Here is a 22,016-nt window from a genome sequence, read left to right as displayed (position 1 = left end):
TCCATGAGATCCCTGTGTCGGAGAAATAAGGAGACTAAAAGCTCGTCATCTCCCAAGCATTTGCCCCTAGGTAGTGCCGTCAAAGCCTCCGCTAGCTCCTCTACAATGAAAGGAGTGAAACACGAAAGTTTGAAGAGTAGGAGGAACCACCTCTCTCCTATGTTGCCAAACCCGCTCATGCGCATCTGGTGCCTGTGAAGATAGGGGGGCACCTGTGAGGAGAGCTGAAGAAATCTATGACAATGGCCCTCACATGGGGGGGTCTATAACAATGGATCCATCCTGGCCTTGCAACCTGCAGGATACCATCTCTCTGCCTGTGCCGGCCTCTTATCTCAAAGAAATCCCCGGTGACCCTGTCTCTCGCCTGTGTCCAAAAGAAGACAGCTCTGGCATGGTATCTGTACTCCGCTTCCACTCCTCTATGAATCTGAGCTCTGTATGGGCGGCACCCAACCAACCCTGAATCCACGGGCCATCTAGTGCACTCTTCTAAAGCCAATGTAAGGAAGCTAGGATGTTTCTCTCTTACTCTCTTGGAAGCCAGTCAATCTGCTTTGCCCTGCCGCTTGTAATAAATTGCTTCTCTCTCCAAGGCCTGCATCCAAGACGCCTACAGTTAATCCGGAGTGAAAATCCAACCTCTCCCAAATATCCTCTATCTTGCTACATATCTTAGAGATTTGAATGAGGCTATCACGGATCTTGGTGCTCAAATGTATGTCCTGTCTCCAGTGCATGATCAGAGAAAGTAGTGCCTACCAAAATACTAATCATGCCACCACGACCACAAGCCCACTCATCTACATAGAACCGATCTCATCAAGAGAGGTTAGGGCCTGTACTCCTATCGGATCTCAAGAAGCATAGACTCCAGCGGTTGCGTCCAAACTCTAGTAAATGCCAAGGGTCCTACACCCTCAAAACCAAAATCAACTCCTCCCAAGCCGAGTACTCTGTGCCGAAAACTTTAGCCATGCCACCTCCAAGTCTGTCCTCTACCTGCTCTAACATTGAAATCAGCCCTAGAATATGCATACTCTCGGCTCCACCTCTTGCAATGCAGGTATCTGTAGGAGGGGGTAAGGGGTACTGCCACTGCAACACATAAAGAATAGATTCAAGACTTGATAATGGAGCTACAATAACTAGCTTAGGCAGGGAAGGCATTGGGAATGGACCAAGAGGGCTGTCAGCCAGCAATGAATGAGAAGAATTAATGTCGGCTGCAACAAAGATATGTTTGTGTCCAGGGAACTGGCTAACAGCAGGTCGGCTAGCTCATAATTCCTTCAAAGTGTTGGAATTAGGGTGGATGGAGAGACACCATGATCATACTCATGATAATTGCATAAGACAAGCTAGATGAGATGGAGATTAATGCTAATCACATCATTAACTAAAAGGACAGCATAATGACACAAGCGATGGGATAATGGAGGTTGTGTACCTTTACATTAGATGAGAGCCTCTTATATAGGATGGAGTACAGGTGATTAAGGTGTGATTAACCCCTAAGCAAAGCCTAATAATATCTTGAAGGGACCACCCAAAATTCTCGATTGGAGTGCAAGAGAGATCCTCTCCCACTTGCTCTAGGTGCCTAGCATATGCTCAAAAGATCCTACTAGATACTATAAATCATAGTCTATTAACTTTAGCTAGGGCTAAAGTGATCTTTGGACCATATGCCCTTATCCCCAATCATCAATGTCACATGTATATTTTGGTGTATTGTTTTCAACACCCTCCTTCAACAAGATATCCATGGCTACTAAGATGACAATGCTAGCTCTAGTTACTATTTACAACTTTGGTTATGACGACCATCCAAGTGCCCGTAGGTCTTACTGATGATGGTTTACAATGCCAAAAGTTGATGATAGATGCTAGGATTCTAGTTATGTTTACATTTCGCTTAGGATAGAGGGGTGACTATAGGCAGGCAGGTCTAAAAGACCCAATCATGCTCGATGTGGTTAGCCTCTACTGAAGCTCCTTCTTCTTTACCGTCCTTTTCGTCTTCACTTGAGGTGTCAGTTGTTCCTACAAGTAGAGCTTTCTAAGCCTTGTTTCTAAAGAAACAATCTCTTTCTTGGTATGTCGTGGTTTTCCACAAAAATTGCATGATTTCTTGGAGAAGTCTTTCTTTGGATTTGATCCTTTGGAGAACCCTTTGTTGGACTTCTTATAGCCCTCTTTGTTGAAGAAGGCACCATCTGTAATACCCTACCTTTGCTTAACTTTTGCATCTTCTTCTAAGAGGGATGCTTCCACATCCATAAGCTTTAGTGCTTGCAAGTTAGTGAGAGCAGTAACTATGTTACCATACTCCTCTTGAGATAAACTTTTTAAAAGTACGGCTATGATTACATCTTCTTCAATATTTTTCTTGATCCCAGCTAGTTGTGTGAGAATATTTTTCATGCAGTTCAGGTGAGTCGGGAGTGACTCTCCTGAATTCAATTTTAGCTCAAAGAGTTTAATTAGGAGGCTGATTTTAGAGTTCTTTGATTGAGCTCCAAAGAGAGTGTCTAAGGTGTTCCAAGCCTCATTGGATGAGTCCTTTCCATCTATGTGATGGATATAAGCCTTCTCATCCCTGGTGTTTGTGGCATTTTTTCTTTCCCATTTGCTACACCCCTTATCTACTTTAGTTGTACTAGCCATCATGTTGGGTAGGTCTTACCTATTGGCACTAGAAGCCAAAGGGCAGTGTCTAAACCCTTACGCTTAATTGAGATGCAAAGCTAGAAACAAAAAGCCCCCATCACTTTAGAGATGCATGTTAGAAAACAAAAACTCAAAAAAACCCTGACTTCTTGCAAGATGGCAGTACCATGGCTTTTTGTCTGTGGGTTTTGTTGTCTTTGACTTCTTCCCTTTCTTCTTTGGCTTCAGATTGTTTACATTGGTGGATTCATATGATGAGGCCATGATTAACAAAGTTAATCAAAAATTAATCCTTCAATGATAGAGATTTAGTGAGAAAGCTCACTGTTTTGGGACAGCCAAAATGCAGAGTATTGGAGGATAAAATTGATGAGCTTCCACAAAACATGAGGGCCAAGGAGTTAAACCACAATGATTAGCAATGTAGTAAGAAGAGGATTAGCAATAAAAAACAAAGACTAATCTCTACTTAAGTGGAGAGGCTCTTTGGGACGTGCACAAAGCCGGCCCGCCATCTACGGTTGATCTTTCAAAATTCTGAGACCACCATGCGCTTTGCAGCAGCCAAAAACCCACAGGGGTATGAGGATTTAAGCAATGCCGGCTTGATGAAGACGAATTTCTTCTTTCCCTCAAAATTTAAGGCAACAGTTGTGCAGCAAATTTCCGGCAGTTGCGTGCTTCAATGGAACCATTGGAGTAGTCCACCTCTTTGCCTATAAGTTGGGAAGAAGCTAGAAGAGGCAATGTGAGCTTTGGTTGAGTGTGTAGAGTGGAATCTACACTCCACTAGCAAGTGGCTGTGGAGGAGATGTCCACATCAAGGTTGCCATGGCTAGATTAGTGATAACTAATCCTAAATGAAAGAAGGTGATTAGGAGTAGCTAATGCAAGATTAGGATGATAACCTAGCTTTGATACCATGTTGGAATTAGGGTGGATGGAGAGACACCATGATCGTACTCATGATAATTGCATAAGACAAGCTAGATGAGATGGAGATTAATACTAATCACATCATTAACTGAATGGGCAGCATAATGACACGAGATGGGATAATGGAGGTTGTGTACCCTTGCATTAGATGAGAGCCTCTTATATAGGCTGGAGTACAAGTGATTAGGGTGTGATTAATCCCTAAGAAAAACCCTAATAATATCTTGAAGGGAGAACCCAAAATCCTAGATTGGAGTGCAAGAGAGATCCTCTCCCACTTGCTCTAGGCACCTAGCATATGCTCAAAAGATCCTACTAGATACTTTAAACCATAGTCTATCAAGTTTAGCTAAGGCTAAAGTGACCTTTGGACCATATGCCCTTATCCCAATGTCACATGTATATTTTGGTTGTTTTCACCACAAAGGCCTATATATAGCATTGACTAGGCTCTTGGTCATACATTCATTCTACTCTTGTCTAAATCCCCCCCACCCCTCTGACGAGGATCTGAACTGGCAAAGTGGGCGGAGACCACTAGAGGTGCCCTCCTGGACTGACGGCAAGGATATGCTCTAGCAAGGTGTCCCATCTGCCGGGGCAGATGAAGCATTGGCCTGGGAGGCCGAGTACTCAACTCTCTGCAAAATAGGATCTCCCCGGAGGCAAGGAAGCGATATGGCATGAAACACTCACTCCGGAAGGCTATGCAGATACGAAGGGATGGAATCGCGACGTCCAAGCTAGAACCGAAGCAGCAGTGGGAGGGAATTCCATCACTCTCCCAATAACACCACCTTCCTGAGACCACGAAAGCAAACTATCACGGGAAAGCCTCAGATGCCAGCCAAAGGGTTGGACGTTGGGTAAAAGCCGTGTTGCCACCTCGCAAAGAAGGCCTGGGCCATACACAATGCGACAGGGCTCAACTACATGACTATCCGAAGCTGCAAGCGAATCGAACTCAACCTAGTAGTAGCCATGCCCCAGGGGATGAATACCAGTGATCTTTCCATGCTCGCCAAGAAGGCTTTTACTTATATCAAATCCCTAAGCTGTCCACATGTCGGGCAACTACCCACAATCTTGCAGACCAAGGTGGAGGCCCCCAAAGATGCAATTGTCAAAGCGAGGAGCAGGAGGTCCGCTTCTTAGAAAGAAAGGCAAGGAACGGCGGCCTCGATCGGGGATGACAGAGCGACTGCCATGGAGTCCTCCTGGAGGAATTTGTGGAACACGCTAGTCACATCGGCGATGCTATATGGAGTACAGATCTCGGGGCCTAGCCTAGATCGTCACAGTCGATCAGAACGCACATACGATGGATGGAGATCGATGGAGAGACCACTTGTGTCCATGATCTCCAGGATGATTCGGGCTAAGGCTTCGGTATCCCATGAGATTATCAAAGCCGAGATGGGAGCACCACTGATCGTCGTTGAGGCTCTTGCTAGATCAGTGTGCTTTGTTCATAGCACTTGGGAGCCTCCCCGACACCAGTATGCATGACTTGCTTTAGAGTCCTCTCATCAGCTAGCCATGGAGGGAGACACTTCATGTTGGTATGCACAGATAGCATCCTGGTTTGAGCTCCATGGGTTCAGTTTAGCCAGACTTCCACCCTTCCAGTACTCTCTGGAGGCACCCTCTCTCACCTTGACACATTATGAGATTAGTAGAGTCATCAGACAAGACCTCATTCAGTTGGACACTAGGAGGACATGGCTAGAGCCCTCACAGGAGTTGAGGATGAAGATGGCTTTCTATAGAGACCATCTTCTCCGCACCACTGAGGATGGCTTTATACTTGGACCGAGCTACATGGATACCCATCTGTCTCATGGATTGAGGTGCGCCATTGGGCAGATCCGCACCTCTTCACATCAGTTAGAGATAGAGACAGGCAGATTTAGAGGCATACCTCCAGGGGACAGGATTTGTCAGATTTGTTGGATAGAGCCAGAGATGGAGGAGCACTACATCTGTCGCTACACAGCATATTATGAGATTCGAGGGCGCTACCATTGCCTTTTTAGAGAGGGATTTGGACCATTGGCTAGAGTCATGGACTATTGTGATCAGAGATGCTTGGGTTTTTATCTCCTGGAGATACGCAGGCTCAGAGAGTCCATTATCAGGAGCAAACGCCCGACTGGCAGGGAGTCCACACAGAGACAGACTACTGACTTCTTTAGAGGGACTACCCGGGAGGACACACAGCCGACGGCCCAGCAACAGGCACCCCGTGGGACTCTAGTTGAGAGAGCTATCCAGTTGGGCAGATCCAGACGCCCGAGGGTTCGCGGATCCTCACATTGGAGACGGTGCCTACGCCGGAGGATTCAAAGCATCATTGCGAGGCATTGGGCTCGTCCGACCAAGCATCTCACTATGGCAGATATCCAAGCCATCCGGCAGAGACCCATGCTAGAGCTCCAAGGATGATTACCACTCCAGCCATATACTGTTGTACTCACTGTCACTTTAGTACTCCCCCATATTCATGTATTCATGTATCCATGTACTCATGTACCCCATTTTGACTAGTAGCATTAGCTTCCCACTCTCCCTACTTGCTCCTTCTGGATGCTCCCTACTACTGATGTATTGTAGGGCTAGATACTTACCTTCAGTTCTTTCTTTTCTTTTCCGAACAGTGTATCAAATGTCACATGGTTTTTTTGTCAGGCCTCTCTGTCACTGTTCGCCTGCATTCGCCCCCTCTGTGTGTAGCCCGTCTTGATCCGCAGCCTTTCCCCCAGATGGATTTATATCGCCCTTTGCTACTTCCCTCCGAAGGGGTCGCAGTTTGCCACCACCGAGGAGCCGGGTGGAGGAGAGGCTATACTCTGTCTTATCTGAGGAGATCTTACACTATTCGACACTGGGAGAAGTCTTCTTGATGGGGGACTTCAATGCACGGACTCAGAGCAGACAGTGCGAGATTTATGACTTTGAGGATCCCTTGAGACTAGAGCCGCTAGCTACAGAGGATACAGGGACCACTCGGATCTCCGCTGATGGAGGAGCTGACAGCACTGGATATGGGCAACATTTGCTAGAGCTTGGGGCCCGACACCATCTCGTTATTTATAACGGGATGACTCAGTGGCCAGATTCAGGTGGGTTGACTTGCTATCCAGTGGGAGGCGGCAGTAGTACAGTGGATTATGTGATGGGATCCCGGGAGGCAGCAGATATGGTGTCTCACTTCACCGTACCACCATGCCCCATTGGGGCGGATCATACATACCTATCCCTCACTTTCAGGAGCTTATTGGAGACCCTCCCACCCATCATACAGCCACCACGCACTATTTTTCACTTCACTCAGGACCTAGCCGAGGTGTACGACTATCATGTTCATGATCAGTTATTTGCCTTAGATCCATCCGCACCCATGGCCATGCTCACCTCCCAGCTCTCACATGTACTGCACTCCGCAGCCGCGAGGAGTTTCCCATACCACATACAGACAGGACGGCCACCTACATCTGGGAGCATGCCCCAGAACTGATGGTATGATGATGAGTGCAGAAACCTTTACCGTAGTCTCCGAGTGCAGAGGGCTCGCGGGGAGATCACCCAGAGGCAGGCAGGCAAGAGGATGCATACTCTCACCCGCCGTAAGCGGCGAGCTTATGAGGAGGCTCAGTACTGGGACACGTATCACATGCTCATGAGCAGAGATGCTGCTGCTGCTTGGGGGAGACTCAGAGAGCCCCGTCCTCCCACACCTATTACAGATCCTCAGACCTGGCAGACATATGCAGAGAGACTTTATGATGTGCCTGCACAGTCCCCTATACCACAGCCCACAGAGCCATGCTCCACAGTGTCCACCTTCTTCACCCCACCTATGGTTAGGAGGGCCATATGCCGACTCCAACATGGACGGGCGACAGATCATACAGGATTACAGGGAGAGCATCTCATCTATGCTATTGATACATTGGCACCATTTCTTGCTCATCTCTTCAACAGAGCTCTGTTAGAGGGGTTTCCGGTTGAGTGGACGATGCACACTATTGTGCCGATCCATAAAGCGGGAGATGTACTAGACCCCGGGAACTACAGGACCATCATGATTGGCCATATATTGGCCAAACTATACGGGGCAGTTTTGAAGGCAGAGCCGAGCACTCATGCAGAGGTAGGGGGATTGAGAGCAGCATGCCACGCAGGCTTCCGTCGAGCCTTCTCGACCATCGACCACATTTTTACATTGAGATGCCTGATTGATCAGGCCAAGGCACGGAGGCAACGGCTCTATTGTTGCTTTGTGGATTTCCGCAAGGCATTTGATACTGTGCCCAGAGAGTGCCTCTTTTGGCGACTACAGACACTAGGCATACCTTCAGACATGATGTGGGGCATATACAGGCTATATGAGCAGGTCTTTGGGAGAGTCCGATGCCCAGGAGGCTTGTCCGACACAGTTGCTAGCCCCATTGGTGTGAAGCAGAGGTGCCCGCTCTCCCCCATGCTCTTTGGTCGATAACATCACATAGGGAGGAGGCTCTGGGGTTGAGCTATCAGGTATTACTGTCCATGTTATGCTTTATGCTGATGACATCGTCTTGGTATCCGACACGCAGGTTGGGCTTCAAAGACACCTTGTGGCTCTTGATGACTTCTGCGCACAGCAGGGGCTTACAGTGAACCTTGGGAAAACCAAGGTTATGATCTTCCACACTTCACCCGCAGTCAGGAGCCACACTACTCTCACATTAGCAGGAGGGCGGGTCGAGGTGGTGAGCTCTTATGTTTACCTTGGCATCACATTTACTAGCTCAGCTGGACGCTTCTCCATGGCTCAGGCAGTCCGAGACAAAGTGACCCGCGGGTATGCAGCTCTTGCTGGCCTTGAGCGTCAGTGTCATCAGGCACATTTTCAGGAACCCCGCACGAAGGGGTGGCTCTTTGATACATTAGTGACACCAGCCTTGATGTATGCAGCAGCGGTTTGGGCACCAGGGCTTGCAGCCTCCACATGGTTACAGCTGGAGAGACCACAGATCTTGATGCTCTCGAGGATGATACGCAGCAAACCATCCGTCCCTCACGACATTGTTCGAGCTGAGTTTGCTCCACCACCTATGGCAGTGGAGGCATTGTTCCACACGATCTCCTTTATATACAGGATGAGGGAGATGCCCATGGAGAGATTATCCCGACGAGCTTTTGAGGCTGGACACATTGGATCTTGGTATGCACAGATGCTACAGTGGTTCTCACATCATGGGATAGACATTGAGCAGTTGCCACCTTTTCAATATGATCAGTCTGCTCCACGCGACTAGAGTGGTTCTCACATCATGGGATAGACATTGAGCGGTTGCCACCTTTTCAGTATGATCAGTCTGCTCCACGGGGTTACCTCTCTCTCAATGAGAGGAACAGAGTGATGAGACAGGACATATGGCAGCACTACATACAGGAGACATGGACAGCACCAGAGAGCCCACTTGTCATGTGCATCACAGATGCCATGGACATTTCTAGGGCTAGATCCAGAAGAGGCAAGCAGATAAAGATTATGAACCAGTAGAACCAGAAGGTAGGAGCTTCAGGTGACTCATCTGAAGTGAGCATGGAGCAAGACCAAGTGGGATCATGCCAGAAGGGCTGTCGGCTGCAAGAAAAGGGATGCTGGCTGCCAGAGGAGCTGTCGGCTGAAGCCATCAGAGAGGTTGGGCAGCAGGCGCATCAATGACAAGGACAAGCAGTCGGCTGAATTAAAGGGGCTTTAATGAACATGTAACTGGCCGACCAGCAGTCGGCCAGTTCATCATTTATCCCAAGGCCTATAAAAGGGCCCCCTTGCTCTTTGTATTAGTCATTCACTCCCACTAGGGGTGTGAGTCACTTAGAGGTCCCATAGGGGACAGTTTTAGGGTTAACAACCTTTTTTATGAAGGCAGCCCATGGCTGTACAGATATGTACCTTTTTGTACCATAGTATATACTGAAATTCCAGCACTTCTCACTCTCTCTCTCTACTCTCTCTCTACCTGCGTTTTTGCATCAGATGGTGCGTTTTTACATCAGAAGGTTTCCAAGAGTGTTTAGGGCTGAAAGAAGACTACCCAGAGCTTCCGCGCGTTACATTGGTATCAGAGCATCAGGCTCAGCAAAGCTAAACATTGATTCAGTCCCAGATGATGGTGTACAGGTCCAAGGTACAGGAAAGTACACGGATTCGAAGCCCAAGGCGGGAACACAGATCGGGAAGAACTCCCAGGAGGTTTGTTGGTGGTGTTCCACAGTGCCAGATGGGGATGGCAGTTCCGTGAGCCAGATGGGTTCTAAGGGAACGGTCCCAAGGGAGGTTGATCCTCCAAGGGTGATGTGAGAGTGCCAGGCTCAGTTCCAGACCAAGACCGTGTTCAGAGCCAGGGCAGGAATGGATTGTGGACTAGAGGAAGACCAGATGCATAGATTTTCATCAGAGACAGAGTGGTTTGGAGAACAGACCGGATTTTCAGAGTAAAAAGGTTTGCCAGGGATGGATGATGACAGAGGGACTTCGGAACAGGATTGGGATAATGACAGTCATCCAAGAGCAGGTTGGATTCCCGTCATCAAGTTTAGCAGAGGGGGATGTCATGTGCATCACAGATGCCATGGACATTTCTAGGGCTAGATCCAGAAGAGGCAAGCAGATAAAGATTATGAACCAGTAGAACCAGAAGGTAGGAGCTGCAGGTGACTCATCTGAAGTGAGCATGGAGCAGGACCAAGTGGGATCATGCCAGAAGGGCTGTCGGCTGCAAGAAAAGGGATGCTGGCTGCCAGAGGAGCTGTCGGCTGAAGCCATCAGAGAGGTTGGGCAGCAGGCGCATCAATGACAAGGACAAGCAGTCGGCTGAATTAAAGGGGCTTTAATGAACATGTAACTGGCCGACCAGCAGTCGGCCAGTTCATCATTTATCCCAAGGCCTATAAAAGGGCCCCCTTGCTCTTTGTATTAGTCATTCACTCCCACTAGGGGTGTGAGTCACTTAGAGGTCCCATAGGGGACAGTTTTAGGGTTAACAACCTTTTTTATGAAGGCAGCCCATGGCTGTACAGATATGTACCTTTTTGTACCATAGTATATACTGAAATTCCAGCACTTCTCACTCTCTCTCTCTACTCTCTCTCTACCTGCGTTTTTGCATCAGATGGTGCGTTTTTGCATCAGAAGGTTTCCAAGAGTGTTTAGGGCTGAAAGAAGACTACCCAGAGCTTCCGCGCGTTACACCACTACCACCGAAGATGCTGTATTACAGAGACCACTTTATGAGCATCTCAGGGGATGGGTTTATACATCGACCGCGGTACATGGATGTATACATGCCACATAGCTCTCGCATTGCTATTGGACAGCTACAAGTCTCATCACATCAGCTAGAGATAGAGGCTGGGAGAGCGGCACGGGTTACCAGAGCTGAGCGGGTATGCAGATTGTGCCGCGAGGAGGTGGAGACTGAGGATCACTTTGTATGTAGATGTAGAGCCCACCAGGGGGTCAGAGATAGATATGCAGGATTGTTTGAGGAGCACTCTTCACTACATCAGTTGATGGAGACCTCGGACCAGCGACAGCTTGGCAGACTACCACTAGAGCTTCGTAGTTCTCGAGAGAGACTCCTCCAGACACCCGCTCCCACTAGGGGTGGGAGACAGTCCCAGCTCACAGATTTCTTCCAGAGAGCTATGCCAGTGCCAGCTGATGTACCACGTGGGGTGACCGCACAGAGAACAGAGGAATTGAGAGCCAGGAGGAGACCTAGACAGACTGGACATAGAGCACCCCGACTCCGTCACCGAGAGATAGCAGCTATCCGAATGAGACACCAGATGGAGACACAGGAGAGGCTAGCTCGCTTTCATTCAAACTCAGGGTACATGTTCATGCCATTCACAGCCTCAGCATCGGCGATGTATGATATCTTATATCCCTCTTATGGCACTGGATGGAGTTAGACATAGATCTGCATAGTATGCTTGTACTACCCCTTCAGCATATAGAGATGCATCTTGCGTTAGCACTCCAGCCACATCCCCACTCCCCTTATATTGTTTGTATATGGGCTCCACCGATCCATGATGATTCACAGTTGTATCCAGACACATGCACACTTTTTCTTTTGTTTCTTTTCTTCCGATGACCGGAAGAACACAGTTGTATTATTTTTTGTCTCATAGGCCGACTTTGGCCTCTCGTAGATGTTAATATATCTCTCTCTCTCTATTAGACCCCCATTATGGTACTAGTTGGAGCTAGACAGATCTGCATTGCATTCTTGTATACCCTGCGCATATAGGTTGCATACTGAGCCTCTAGCAGTAGTGCTCCATCCATCACACCCCCCCACTAGCTCAGTATTTTCATAGTTTATTTCATGTTCATTTTGTCCTTTTTTTTTCTGGACATCCAGAAGACATTAGGTTGCATACTAAGCCTCTAGCAGTAGTGCTCCATCCACCATCACACCCCCCCACTAGCTTAGTACTTTCATCATTTATTTCATGTTCATTTTGTCCTTTTTTTTGCTGGACATCCAGAAGACATTGACAGTTGTACATTGATTTGTCTCATAGGTCGAGTTCGGCCTCTAGTAGACGTTAATACAGCTCTCTCTGTCCGAGTGCAGAGGGCTCGCGGGGAGATCACCCGGAGGCAGGCACGCAGGAGGATGCATACTCTCACCCGCCGTAAGCGGCGAGCTTATGAGGAGGCTCAGTACTGGGACACATCACATGCTCATGAGCAAAGATGCTGCTGCTGCTTGGAAAGGACTTAGAGAGCCCCGTCCTCCCACACCTATTGCCGATCCTCAGACCTGGCAGACATATGCAGAGAGACTTTATGATGTGCCTGCACAGCCACCTATACCACAGCCCACAGAGCCATGCTCCAGAGTCTCCACCTTCTTCACCCCACCTATGGTTAGGAGGGCCATATGCCGACTCCAACATGGACGGGCGACAGATCATACAGGATTACAGGGAGAGCATCTCATCTATGCTATTGATACATTGGCACCATTTCTTGCTCATCTCTTCAACAGAGCTCTGTCAGAGGGGTTTCCGGCTGAGTGGACGATGCACACTATTGTGCCGATCCATAAAGCGGGAGATGTACTAGACCCCGGGAACTACAGGACCATCATGATTGGCCATATATTGGCCAAACTATACGGGGCAGTTTTGGAGGCAGAGCGGAGCACCCATGCAGAGGTTGGGGGATTGAGAGCAGCAGGCCAGGCAGGCTTCCGTCGAGCCTTCTCGACCATCGACCACATTTTTACATTGAGGTGCCTGATTGATCAGGCCAAGGCACGGAGGCAACGGCTCTATTGTTGCTTTGTGGATTTCCGCAAGGCATTTGATACTGTGCCCAGAGAGCGCCTCTTTCGGCGACTACAGACACTAGGCATACCTTCAGACATGATGTGGGGCATATACAGGCTATATGAGCAGGTCTTTGGGAGAGTCCGATGCCCAGGAGGCTTGTCCGACACAGTTGCTAGCACCATTGGTGTGAAGCAGGGGTGCCCGCTCTCCCCCACGCTCTTTGGGCTCTATATTGATGAGGTGGTCGATTACATCACACAGGGAGGAGGCTCTGGGGTTGAGCTATCCGGTATTACTGTCCATGTTATGCTTTATGCTAATGACATCGTCTTGGTATCCGACACGCAGGTTGGGCTTCAAAGACACCTTGTGGCTCTTGATGACTTCTGCGCACAGCAGGGGCTCAAAGTGAACCTTGGGAAAACCAAGGTTATGATCTTCCACACTTCACCCGCAGTCAGGAGCCACACTACTCTCACATTAGCAGGAGGGCGGGTCAAGGTGGTGAGCTCTTATGTTTACCTTGGCATCACATTTACTAGCTCAGCTGGACGCTTCTCCATGGCTCAGGCAGTCCGAGACAAAGTGACCCGCGGGTATGCAGCTCTTGCTGGCCTTGAGCGTCAGTGTTATCAGGCACATTTTCAGGAACCCCGCACGAAGGGGTGGCTCTTTGATACATTAGTGACACCAGCCTTGATGTATGCAGCAGCGGTTTGGGCACCAGGGCTTGCAGCCTCCACATGGGTACAGCTGGAGAGACCACAGATCTTGATGCTCTCGAGGATGATACGCAGCAAACCATCCGTCCCGCACGACATTGTTCGAGCTGAGTTTGCTGCACCACCTATGGCAGTGGAGGCATTGTTCCAGACAATCTCCTTTATATACAGGATGAGGGAGATGCCCATGGAGAGATTATCCCGCCGAGCTTTTGAGGCATCCAGACAGCTGGCCGAGGCTGGACACACTGGATCTTGGTATGCACAGATGCTACAGTGGTTCTCACATCATGGTATAGACATTGAGCGGTTGCCACCTTTTCAGTATGATCAGTCTGCTCCACGGGTTACCTCTCTCTCAATGCGAGGAACAGAGTGATGAGACAGGACATATGGCAGCACTACATACAGGAGACATGGACAGCACCAGAGAGCCCACTACCACCGAAGATGCTGTACTACAGAGACCACTTTATGAGCATCTCAGGGGATGGGTTTATACATCGACCGCGGTACATGGATGTATACATGCCACATAGCTCTCGCGTTGCTATTGGACAGCTACGAGTCTCATCACATCAGCTAGAGATAGAGGCTGGGAGAGCGGCACGGGTTCCTAGAGCTAAGCGGATATGCAGATTGTGCCACGAGGAGGTGGAGACTGAGGATCACTTTGTATGTAGATGTAGAGCCCACCAGGGGGTCAGAGATAGATATGCAGGATTGTTTGAGGAGCACTCTTCACTACATCAGTTGATGGAGGCCTTGGACCAGCGACAGCTTGGCAGACTACTACTAGAGCTTCATAGTTCTCGAGAGAGACTCCTCCAGACACCCGCTCCCACTAGGGGTGGGAGACAGTCCCAGCGTGGGGTGACCGCACAGAGAGCAGAGGAATTGAGAGCCAGGAGGAGACCTAGACAGACTGGACATAGAGCACCCCGACTCCGTCACCGAGAGATAGCAGCTATCCGAATGAGACACCAGATGGAGACACAGGAGAGGCTAGCTCGCTTTCATTCAGACTCAGGGTACATGTTCATGCCATTCACAGCCTCAGCATCGACGATGTATGATATCTTATATCCCTCTTATGGCACTGGATGGAGTTAGACATAGATCTGCATAGCATGCTTGTACTACCCCTTCAGCATATAGAGATCCATCTTGCCTTAGCACTCCATCCACATCCCCACCCCCCTATATGGGCTCCACCGATCCATGATGATTCACAGTTGTATCCAAACACATGCACACTTTTTCTTTTGTTTCTTTTCTTCCGATGACCGGAAGAACACAGTTGTATTATTTTTTGTCTCATAGGCCGACTTTGGCCTCTCGTAGACGTTAATATATCTTTCTCTCTCTCCTATTTTCTTGGATGACGATCTCACGAGGACGCGCTAGAGCATAGGAGAGCTTGCATGCCACAAGTCTTACACGCAAGGAGAGAAGGCAAGAAGGCCTTCCATCGAGATGGTCAGGTCATCATTGATGGCCAGCCCATGGATTAGCGGGTTGGGGCCTATGGGACACAGACCAGGCCACTCACACAGATACACATGGCAGTATGGAACTGTAATGGTTCACTATAGGTGCAGCTAGGACGACTGGAGCATGTTATGGTGGGGAGAGACATCATACTTCTGACAGAGACACATCAGAGCCCAGAGAGAGGGCTACCTCGAGTAGAGGGATTCCAGTGGGAGTCAGCATACAGGAGGACCACACGTCAGAGTACCTCGAGAGGGTCGGGGGAGTAGCAATTCTATTCAGACGGGAGCTACAGGGGAGACTGGGAGGGGTAGCACAGGATCCAGAGGCCAGATACATGAGGATCAGCTTACAACTCTCACAGGACAGGGTTATATACATAGCCCTATGTTACTTTCCTCCATCAGGATCCTCCTATGTCATTACAAAGGACATGCCACAGGAGGAGGAGACAGGAGCCTTGCCATACACTTGTCTGTCAGAGGAGATTATGCATTATTCTACACTAGGGGAAGTATTTCTTACGGGTGACTTCAATGCCCACACACAGAGAGCAGACAGTGTGAGGTGTATGACTATGATGACATGGAGATCCTCCACCCTGTGGATCCAGAGGAGATAGGGGCTAGTCGGGCATCAGAGGACATTGGACCAGACAGAGGACATTATGGGGACCACTTACTAGAGTTGGGAGCCAGGCATCGTCTCGTTATTTATAACGGGATGCTACAATGGCCGGGATCAAGAGGGTTGACATGCTTCCCACAGGGGGGTCATACACGGACCGGAGGCACGGTGGTGGACTACATTATGGGGTCTTTGGAGGCATCACAGCTTGTCACCTCATTCTCCATCCCACCTCGTCCTATTGGGGCAGATCATACATACTTGGCATTTTCACTAGTTGGATCACCAGTATCACCAGCCCCCCACATACCGACGCCACACACTACCATCTACTTCACACATGACATGGCAAACATATACACAGGCAGAGTAGAGGATGGGCTCCTACTCATGGATCCCCTGGCACCTATGGATACAATTACAGCCCAGCTGGCATCACTCCTACACACGGCTACATCACAGAGCTTCCCACATCGTGTCCACTCAGGAGAGCCTGCGAGATCTGGGACTATGCCCCAGAACAGATGGTATGATGACGAGTGCAGAGCCCTATACTCACGGCTCCGCATACAGAGAGCCTTGGGAGCCATCACAGAGCAGGAGTCGAGGAGAGAGATGAGGAGACTTACTTGCCGCAAAAGGCGGGCCTTCGCAGAGATACAGGAGCTAGAGATCTTCCATTTCTTCATGAGTACAGATAGCCCTATCTCATGGCGGCACTTCAGAGAGCCCCGGACATCGACACCCATTGCAGACCCACAGACATGGCACACATATGCAGAGGGCCTATACCACGCCCCACAGCAGCCACCTATACCTCAGCCACAAGAGCCTCGACCTACCACAGCTAGCTTCTTTACCCACTCGATGGTAAAGGAAGCTATCCGCCACCTATAGCATGGACGGGCCGCCGACATATGGGCCTATAGGGTGAGCATCCCATATATGCAGTAGATTCTTTGGCTCCTTTTCTTGCACACCTGTTTAACAGGGCACTAGCAGAGGGTTTGCCTGCGGAGTAGACGATGCACGATCCACAAAACAGGGGATATGCTCGATCCAAGCAACTACAGGACGGTTATGGTTGGCCACATGTTGGCCAAACTCTATGGTGCAGTGTTGGAGCAAGAGCTTAGCTTATATGCTGAGCGAGTAGGTTTACGCTCATCAGGGCAGGCAGGCTTCAGGAGAGCTTTCTCTACCACTGACCATGTATTCACTTTGAGATGTATGATTGATCAGGCCAGAGTGAGGAAGAGAAAGCTCTATTGCTGCTTTGTGGATTTCCGCAAGGCATTTGACACAGTACCACGAGAGAGACTCTTTCAGCGCCTGCAGTCTCTTGGCATACCAGCAGATATGACATGGGGCATCTATGCATTATATGAGCAGGTTTTTGGGCGAGTCAGATGCCTAGGAGGTATGTCCGAGACTATTGCTAGCACCATTGGTGTGAAGCAAGGATGCCCACTTTCCCCCACGGTATTTGGGTTATACATTGATGAGGTGGCTGACTTCATTACATGGGGAGGCGGAGATGGAGTTGATCAAGCAGGTACCTCAGTACATATTATGCTTTATGCTGATGATATTGTATTAGTGTCTGAGTCTCCAGGAGGTCTACAGCAGCATCTACATGCACTCGATGATTTCTGCACACAGAGGGGTCTTATTGTGAACCTTGGGAAAACCAAGGTTATGGTCTTTCATACATCGAGACAGGGCAGGAGTCAGTAGGACGCCAGGTGGAGGTGGTGACATCATACGTGTACCTAGGGGTTCTCAATTGGCACGCCCGCCACCGACATGGTGGGTGCCACGTCCCCGAGGCTGCAGAGCCCAAGGTAACGGTTACTACGGCAACCTGTTACGAGCATTTACTGCAGGATATCACGGATCATACACTTGCTGCAGATCTAGCGGGCCTGCAGCCACTCCCTCAGCCCTTTCTAGGACCCACCCTCACCCTCGTCCTCCAGCCTCTCATCTTCATGCGTTCCTTCCAGATTGGACTCTGGTCTCAGTGGCCAAGTCTACAGAGAGCTTCACACATGCAAAAATTGACTGCTTTTCTACAGAGAAACTCCATAATAATCAACACCAATTTGGAGAACCTTGCAGGTTTGGCATACATCTTGGTTCGCTTCGATGATGGAGCTGAAAAATCTAAACACTCAGCACCCCTTAGGCCAATACATTCACCATCTTTGCTTGTAGGATAACCGTTTCCATGTGTATGTGCCACCACACCTGCAGCAAGCCATAAAATACACTATTGAGGTACAATATGAAGTGCAAGTGTGATGATTTTTGGGTGTGCTTATTAGCTGACTAGAATGCTTCCATCTTGATACACCAAAAAGTTTTTTAGCTTCTTAAAATGAGTAATCCACCTGTTGGAGTTTCAAGATTGGTTGCTGAAGCAACAGCAGAGTCAGGTGCTGCATCATCAACTTCCAAAGACTCTGACCTGTCTGTGTCACCTGCAATATTGTGATCTGAGAAAAGATAAGAACTGTACATTGTCTTAAATTATGATGGCATGGCTTGATAATGCTTAGATGTGACAATGGACACCTCATGTTAGGATAGCCATTGCCTCACTATTCAGCTAACAGGCCCAACCATAAAACATCCATCCCGAAAATAAAAAGAAGCAAGATTTTCAACATAACACAGAAAATTGTTGTCAAGAAAGATGTTGTGTTGATGGACGTGTGTGCCTCTGCTAGCTGTAAGCTCACACTGTGTCAAAAGAAACAAGCTGATGAGCCTTCTACTATCTGCAGAACATGTCAATTCCCCTAGGAACTCTTCATAAACCCCTATGTGAGAGAGATGAGCTTAATTATTTTTTATGTGGCAAAGATAAATTTGACAGTAAGCCATTAACCATAATTATAATTGATAAAGGTGCCTCTTAAATAGGTGAGCTACAGAGCCTTGATAAATGCAATCTCGATCTATGTGTAAGGTCTTTCCACTTCTCCCTACTGCACCTCTTCGTAAAAAAAAAAAAATCGTCCTGTCTTAATCAGGATACTGTTACTAGGTGACATCACCTTCATCCGTGCCTTCCGAGGTGGTCTTCTATGACCTGTTCCACCATCCAGTTCTTCTATAGTTTCGTCTGGATTCATCAAGGATGTGCACCTTTCTGCAAGCAAAGTACATGCATGAGCTGCTGGAAACTTGATTCAATGATAAACAACCAATTTGGCAAACCAAATTGCTTGATCCAAAAACAAAGAAAGGAAGGAGATCAGATAACCATAGAGAAAACGTGAAGGTCTATGGACACAAATTAGAAATTTAAACAAGAGCACCTAAAAGTCAAGAGCTAAGTCAAAAAGATAAAGAGCTTATTTCTCAACTTATAATCCATTATGCAAATAACAATGCTATTTAAAGTGCTTCTCAGCCTCTACCTCCTTAAACCTACGTAGTATGCGCATCTCCTGAGTAAAGCGAGAACTACAGATTTGGGAAGGAGTTAAAGTTCATGTATGTGTTCCCCACCCCCCCAAAAAAAAAGCCCTGCACGCCTTCCCCCTTGTCCCCGTGTGTGTGCACCAGCCCCACTGAAATCGGCCTTCAGAAACTTGACGGGCGGTGAGCACACTTAATCACACTTAGACCTCTTTACTGTTGGGGTAAAGGCGTTATGCCCACCCTTATAGTGTGTACAAGCCCATAAGTTATAGTACATAGTACACTTAGTACTTTTAATGTACTAAGTGCACTATGTGTACTAGTGCAATATACATGTGTGATAGGGGAGTCACACACTCATGCTATTGATGAGTTGACTTATCCCCACAACTCTCTCTCTCTCTCTCCCTTGTTTCTCTGTGTATGTCTCCCACATGACCTAACCCTAATTCTCCCGCACAACTGGTATCAGAGCTTTGGTCCCTCCCTCTTCTCCTTGATGGCTCCTGCTGATTTCTGTCCTTCTGTTCTGGTCGTATTCAGCCCTGTCATGCTGGTCGCCTGCTGAATCCCTCTTGGAGCTGCCTGTATCCTTTCTGGTCGCCTTTTTTTCTGCCCAGCCAGTAGGCGTGGGCTGGCTCAGCTGCTGCCCAGCAGCTGCGCATAGGCAGCCCAGCCATTGTGGGCTGCTCAGCTGCTGCCCAGCCAGCAGCGTGGGCTGCCCCAGCTGCCCAGCAGCCAAGCGAGGGCTGCCCAGCAGCCAGGCGGGCTGCTCAGCAGCCACGAGCAGCCCTGCAGAGTCATTTTCAGCACACAGTAGCTGTATTTTCAGCACACGCAGAGAAGCAGGCAGGTCTCAGCAGCATTAAAGTGAACATCAAAGCATTCAACATCAGCAAGTTTCGCCCCTCTCACCTGCACAGAACAGAAGCAGCAATCATCAACCCCTCTTTTCCTGCAACAACAAAAACCCGCCTGCAAATTGAAGAAAAATCAGAAATTACAAGGTATTTTCCTCAATTTTTTTTGGGGATTTGCAATTGAGCAAGTACAATCAACAATTGAGCAGGTACAGGTGTTGAATTGTTCAATTTTGAGCAAAATTGGCAAAATTGGGTGACATTGGTCACAATCAGGATCAATTTGCAGGAAATTGGATGTCGAAATTTGGGGCTTTTGATGTAATTGTGCAATTAAGCACTCATACATGCTGTATGATGTGAAAAATCGCACATTTGGGCAAAATTGCAGCAAATTGCAGTGCAAATCAAGGGGCTTTTGTGCCGATTTGGTTGATTTGCATGCAGGCAATCGCATTTGATGCTGTGGATAATGTGTTGATGCCTTACAAGCACTCAATGTGCCTGTAAATCAAGGGGCTTTCATTATTTGGATGTATATGTGGCCAGGGGGAAGCATCGTGAACACTCTGGATGCCTTCATGTGCGTCAGTGTACCATGTATGATCAAAAATTGATCTTAAATCAAGGGGCTTTTCAAGTTTGTATGCTTGATGAGCTTGGCAAAGCAGCAGGCAAGACATTTATGCCTTGAATCCTCAAAAATCAGCTTGCAGTCAAGGGGCTTTTGCCCAATTTCTGTTCGGGACTGTTTTATGCAGTGTACGGGACTGTAAAAGTCTGATTTTTACTCATTTGGACAGCCAAGAGAGCATTTATTGCTATTGTACCTGCTGGTACAGATTTGGCACAGCTTTGTGCATGTTTTTGGCATGGCTGTACACTGATTTGAGTGAGGAAAAGGTTCAATTTCAGCTGTTGTACTTGCCGGTACAGGTTTGGTACATCATTGGTGAGCACTTGGTACTGCTGTACAGTACTTTGGAAGGGCCACAGAGCACATTTAAGGTGCTGTCCAAAATCTGCAGCAACCAGATTTTGGTGATTTCATCACATAAAGTGGGAGAAAAGTTGCGTTTGTGCTTCCGCAGTGGGAGATAAAGCTTGGGAGAAAAACTGTGAGTACTTTGTGTGCTTTTGGTGCAGTGTTTGCACATTTTGCAGGGAGTCAGGCATTGACAGGTTGCATTTTGCTATGGCAACCACAGGTGAGAGCTCTTCATTGCTTCACATCAAGAAGCTTGAAGGCTCGCATAATTATGATATTTGGCAAACCCAGTGCTACAATGTGTTGCTCCAGAAAAAGCAGCACAAGCCTATCAAAGAAAGGGGTGTGATGCCCGCTTCTCTTACTGCTGAAGAGTGGGAAGATATGGATGAGCTGGCAAGATCTACTATCATGTTGTCTGTGTCAGACTCATTACTTTTCAGCATTCGTGAAGAGAAGACAGCTTGGGGAATGTGGCAGAGATTGCAGGACTTGTATGCCCAACAAAGTGCCTCAAGCAAAGTGTATTGGTTGAAGAAACTCATAGGCCTTCAGATGAAGGAAGGGGCTTCTATGACAGCCCATCTAAATGAGTTTAATGGTATTGTCAGCCAGGTCATCAATCAAAAGTTGGCAATGGACGATGAGTTCAAAGCCACTTTTCTATTATGCACTTTGCCAGAGAGTTGGGACACATTTAGGACAGCCACTAGCAATTCGAATGCTATGCTGTCATATGCAGATGTTGAGGGTGCTCTTCTTCAAGAAGAGATGAACAGGAAAAACAACTCTGTTGGAAAGTCCAATGCAATGAATGCACGTGGGAGATCCCAGCAAAGGGGTAAAAGCCAAGAAAGGGGAAGGAGCAAGTCTCGCTCCAAAAAGGATTTGGAATGCCATTATTGTGGCAAGAAGGGACACATGAAAAAGCAATGCTAC

At 48.2% G+C, this 22,016-nt stretch overlaps 1 protein-coding gene across 15 annotated transcripts in view; it reads right to left on the bottom strand.

The window, feature by feature from the left end:
• Positions 1-22,016, bottom strand: part of LOC147635791 (SCA7 domain-containing protein SELMODRAFT_431321-like) — a 106,839-nt gene that overhangs the window by 5,299 nt on the left and 79,524 nt on the right. For 12 of the 15 annotated variants that reach the window (XM_086803212.1, XM_086803203.1, XM_086803207.1 and 9 more), the window contains 3 exons: positions 18,841-18,954; positions 18,191-18,295; positions 17,912-18,047 (listed from right to left, as the gene is read on the bottom strand). In XM_086803212.1, the coding sequence (XP_086659338.1) occupies positions 17,912-18,047; positions 18,191-18,295; positions 18,841-18,954 (355 nt within the window). The remainder of the gene's footprint in view (positions 1-17,911; positions 18,048-18,190; positions 18,296-18,840; positions 18,955-22,016) is intronic. The other 3 variants (XM_086803217.1, XM_086803208.1, XM_086803218.1) reach the window with 1 other exon arrangement.

Source organism: Cibotium barometz, chromosome 9 (genome assembly GCF_041138505.1).
Source record: "Cibotium barometz isolate CiBa-2024 chromosome 9, ASM4113850v1, whole genome shotgun sequence".
In the NCBI taxonomy this organism is placed as follows: Eukaryota; Viridiplantae; Streptophyta; class Polypodiopsida; order Cyatheales; family Cibotiaceae; genus Cibotium; species Cibotium barometz.
The sequence above is the reverse complement of the archived record's forward strand: the minus strand, read 5'-3'. Positions and strand labels throughout refer to the sequence as shown.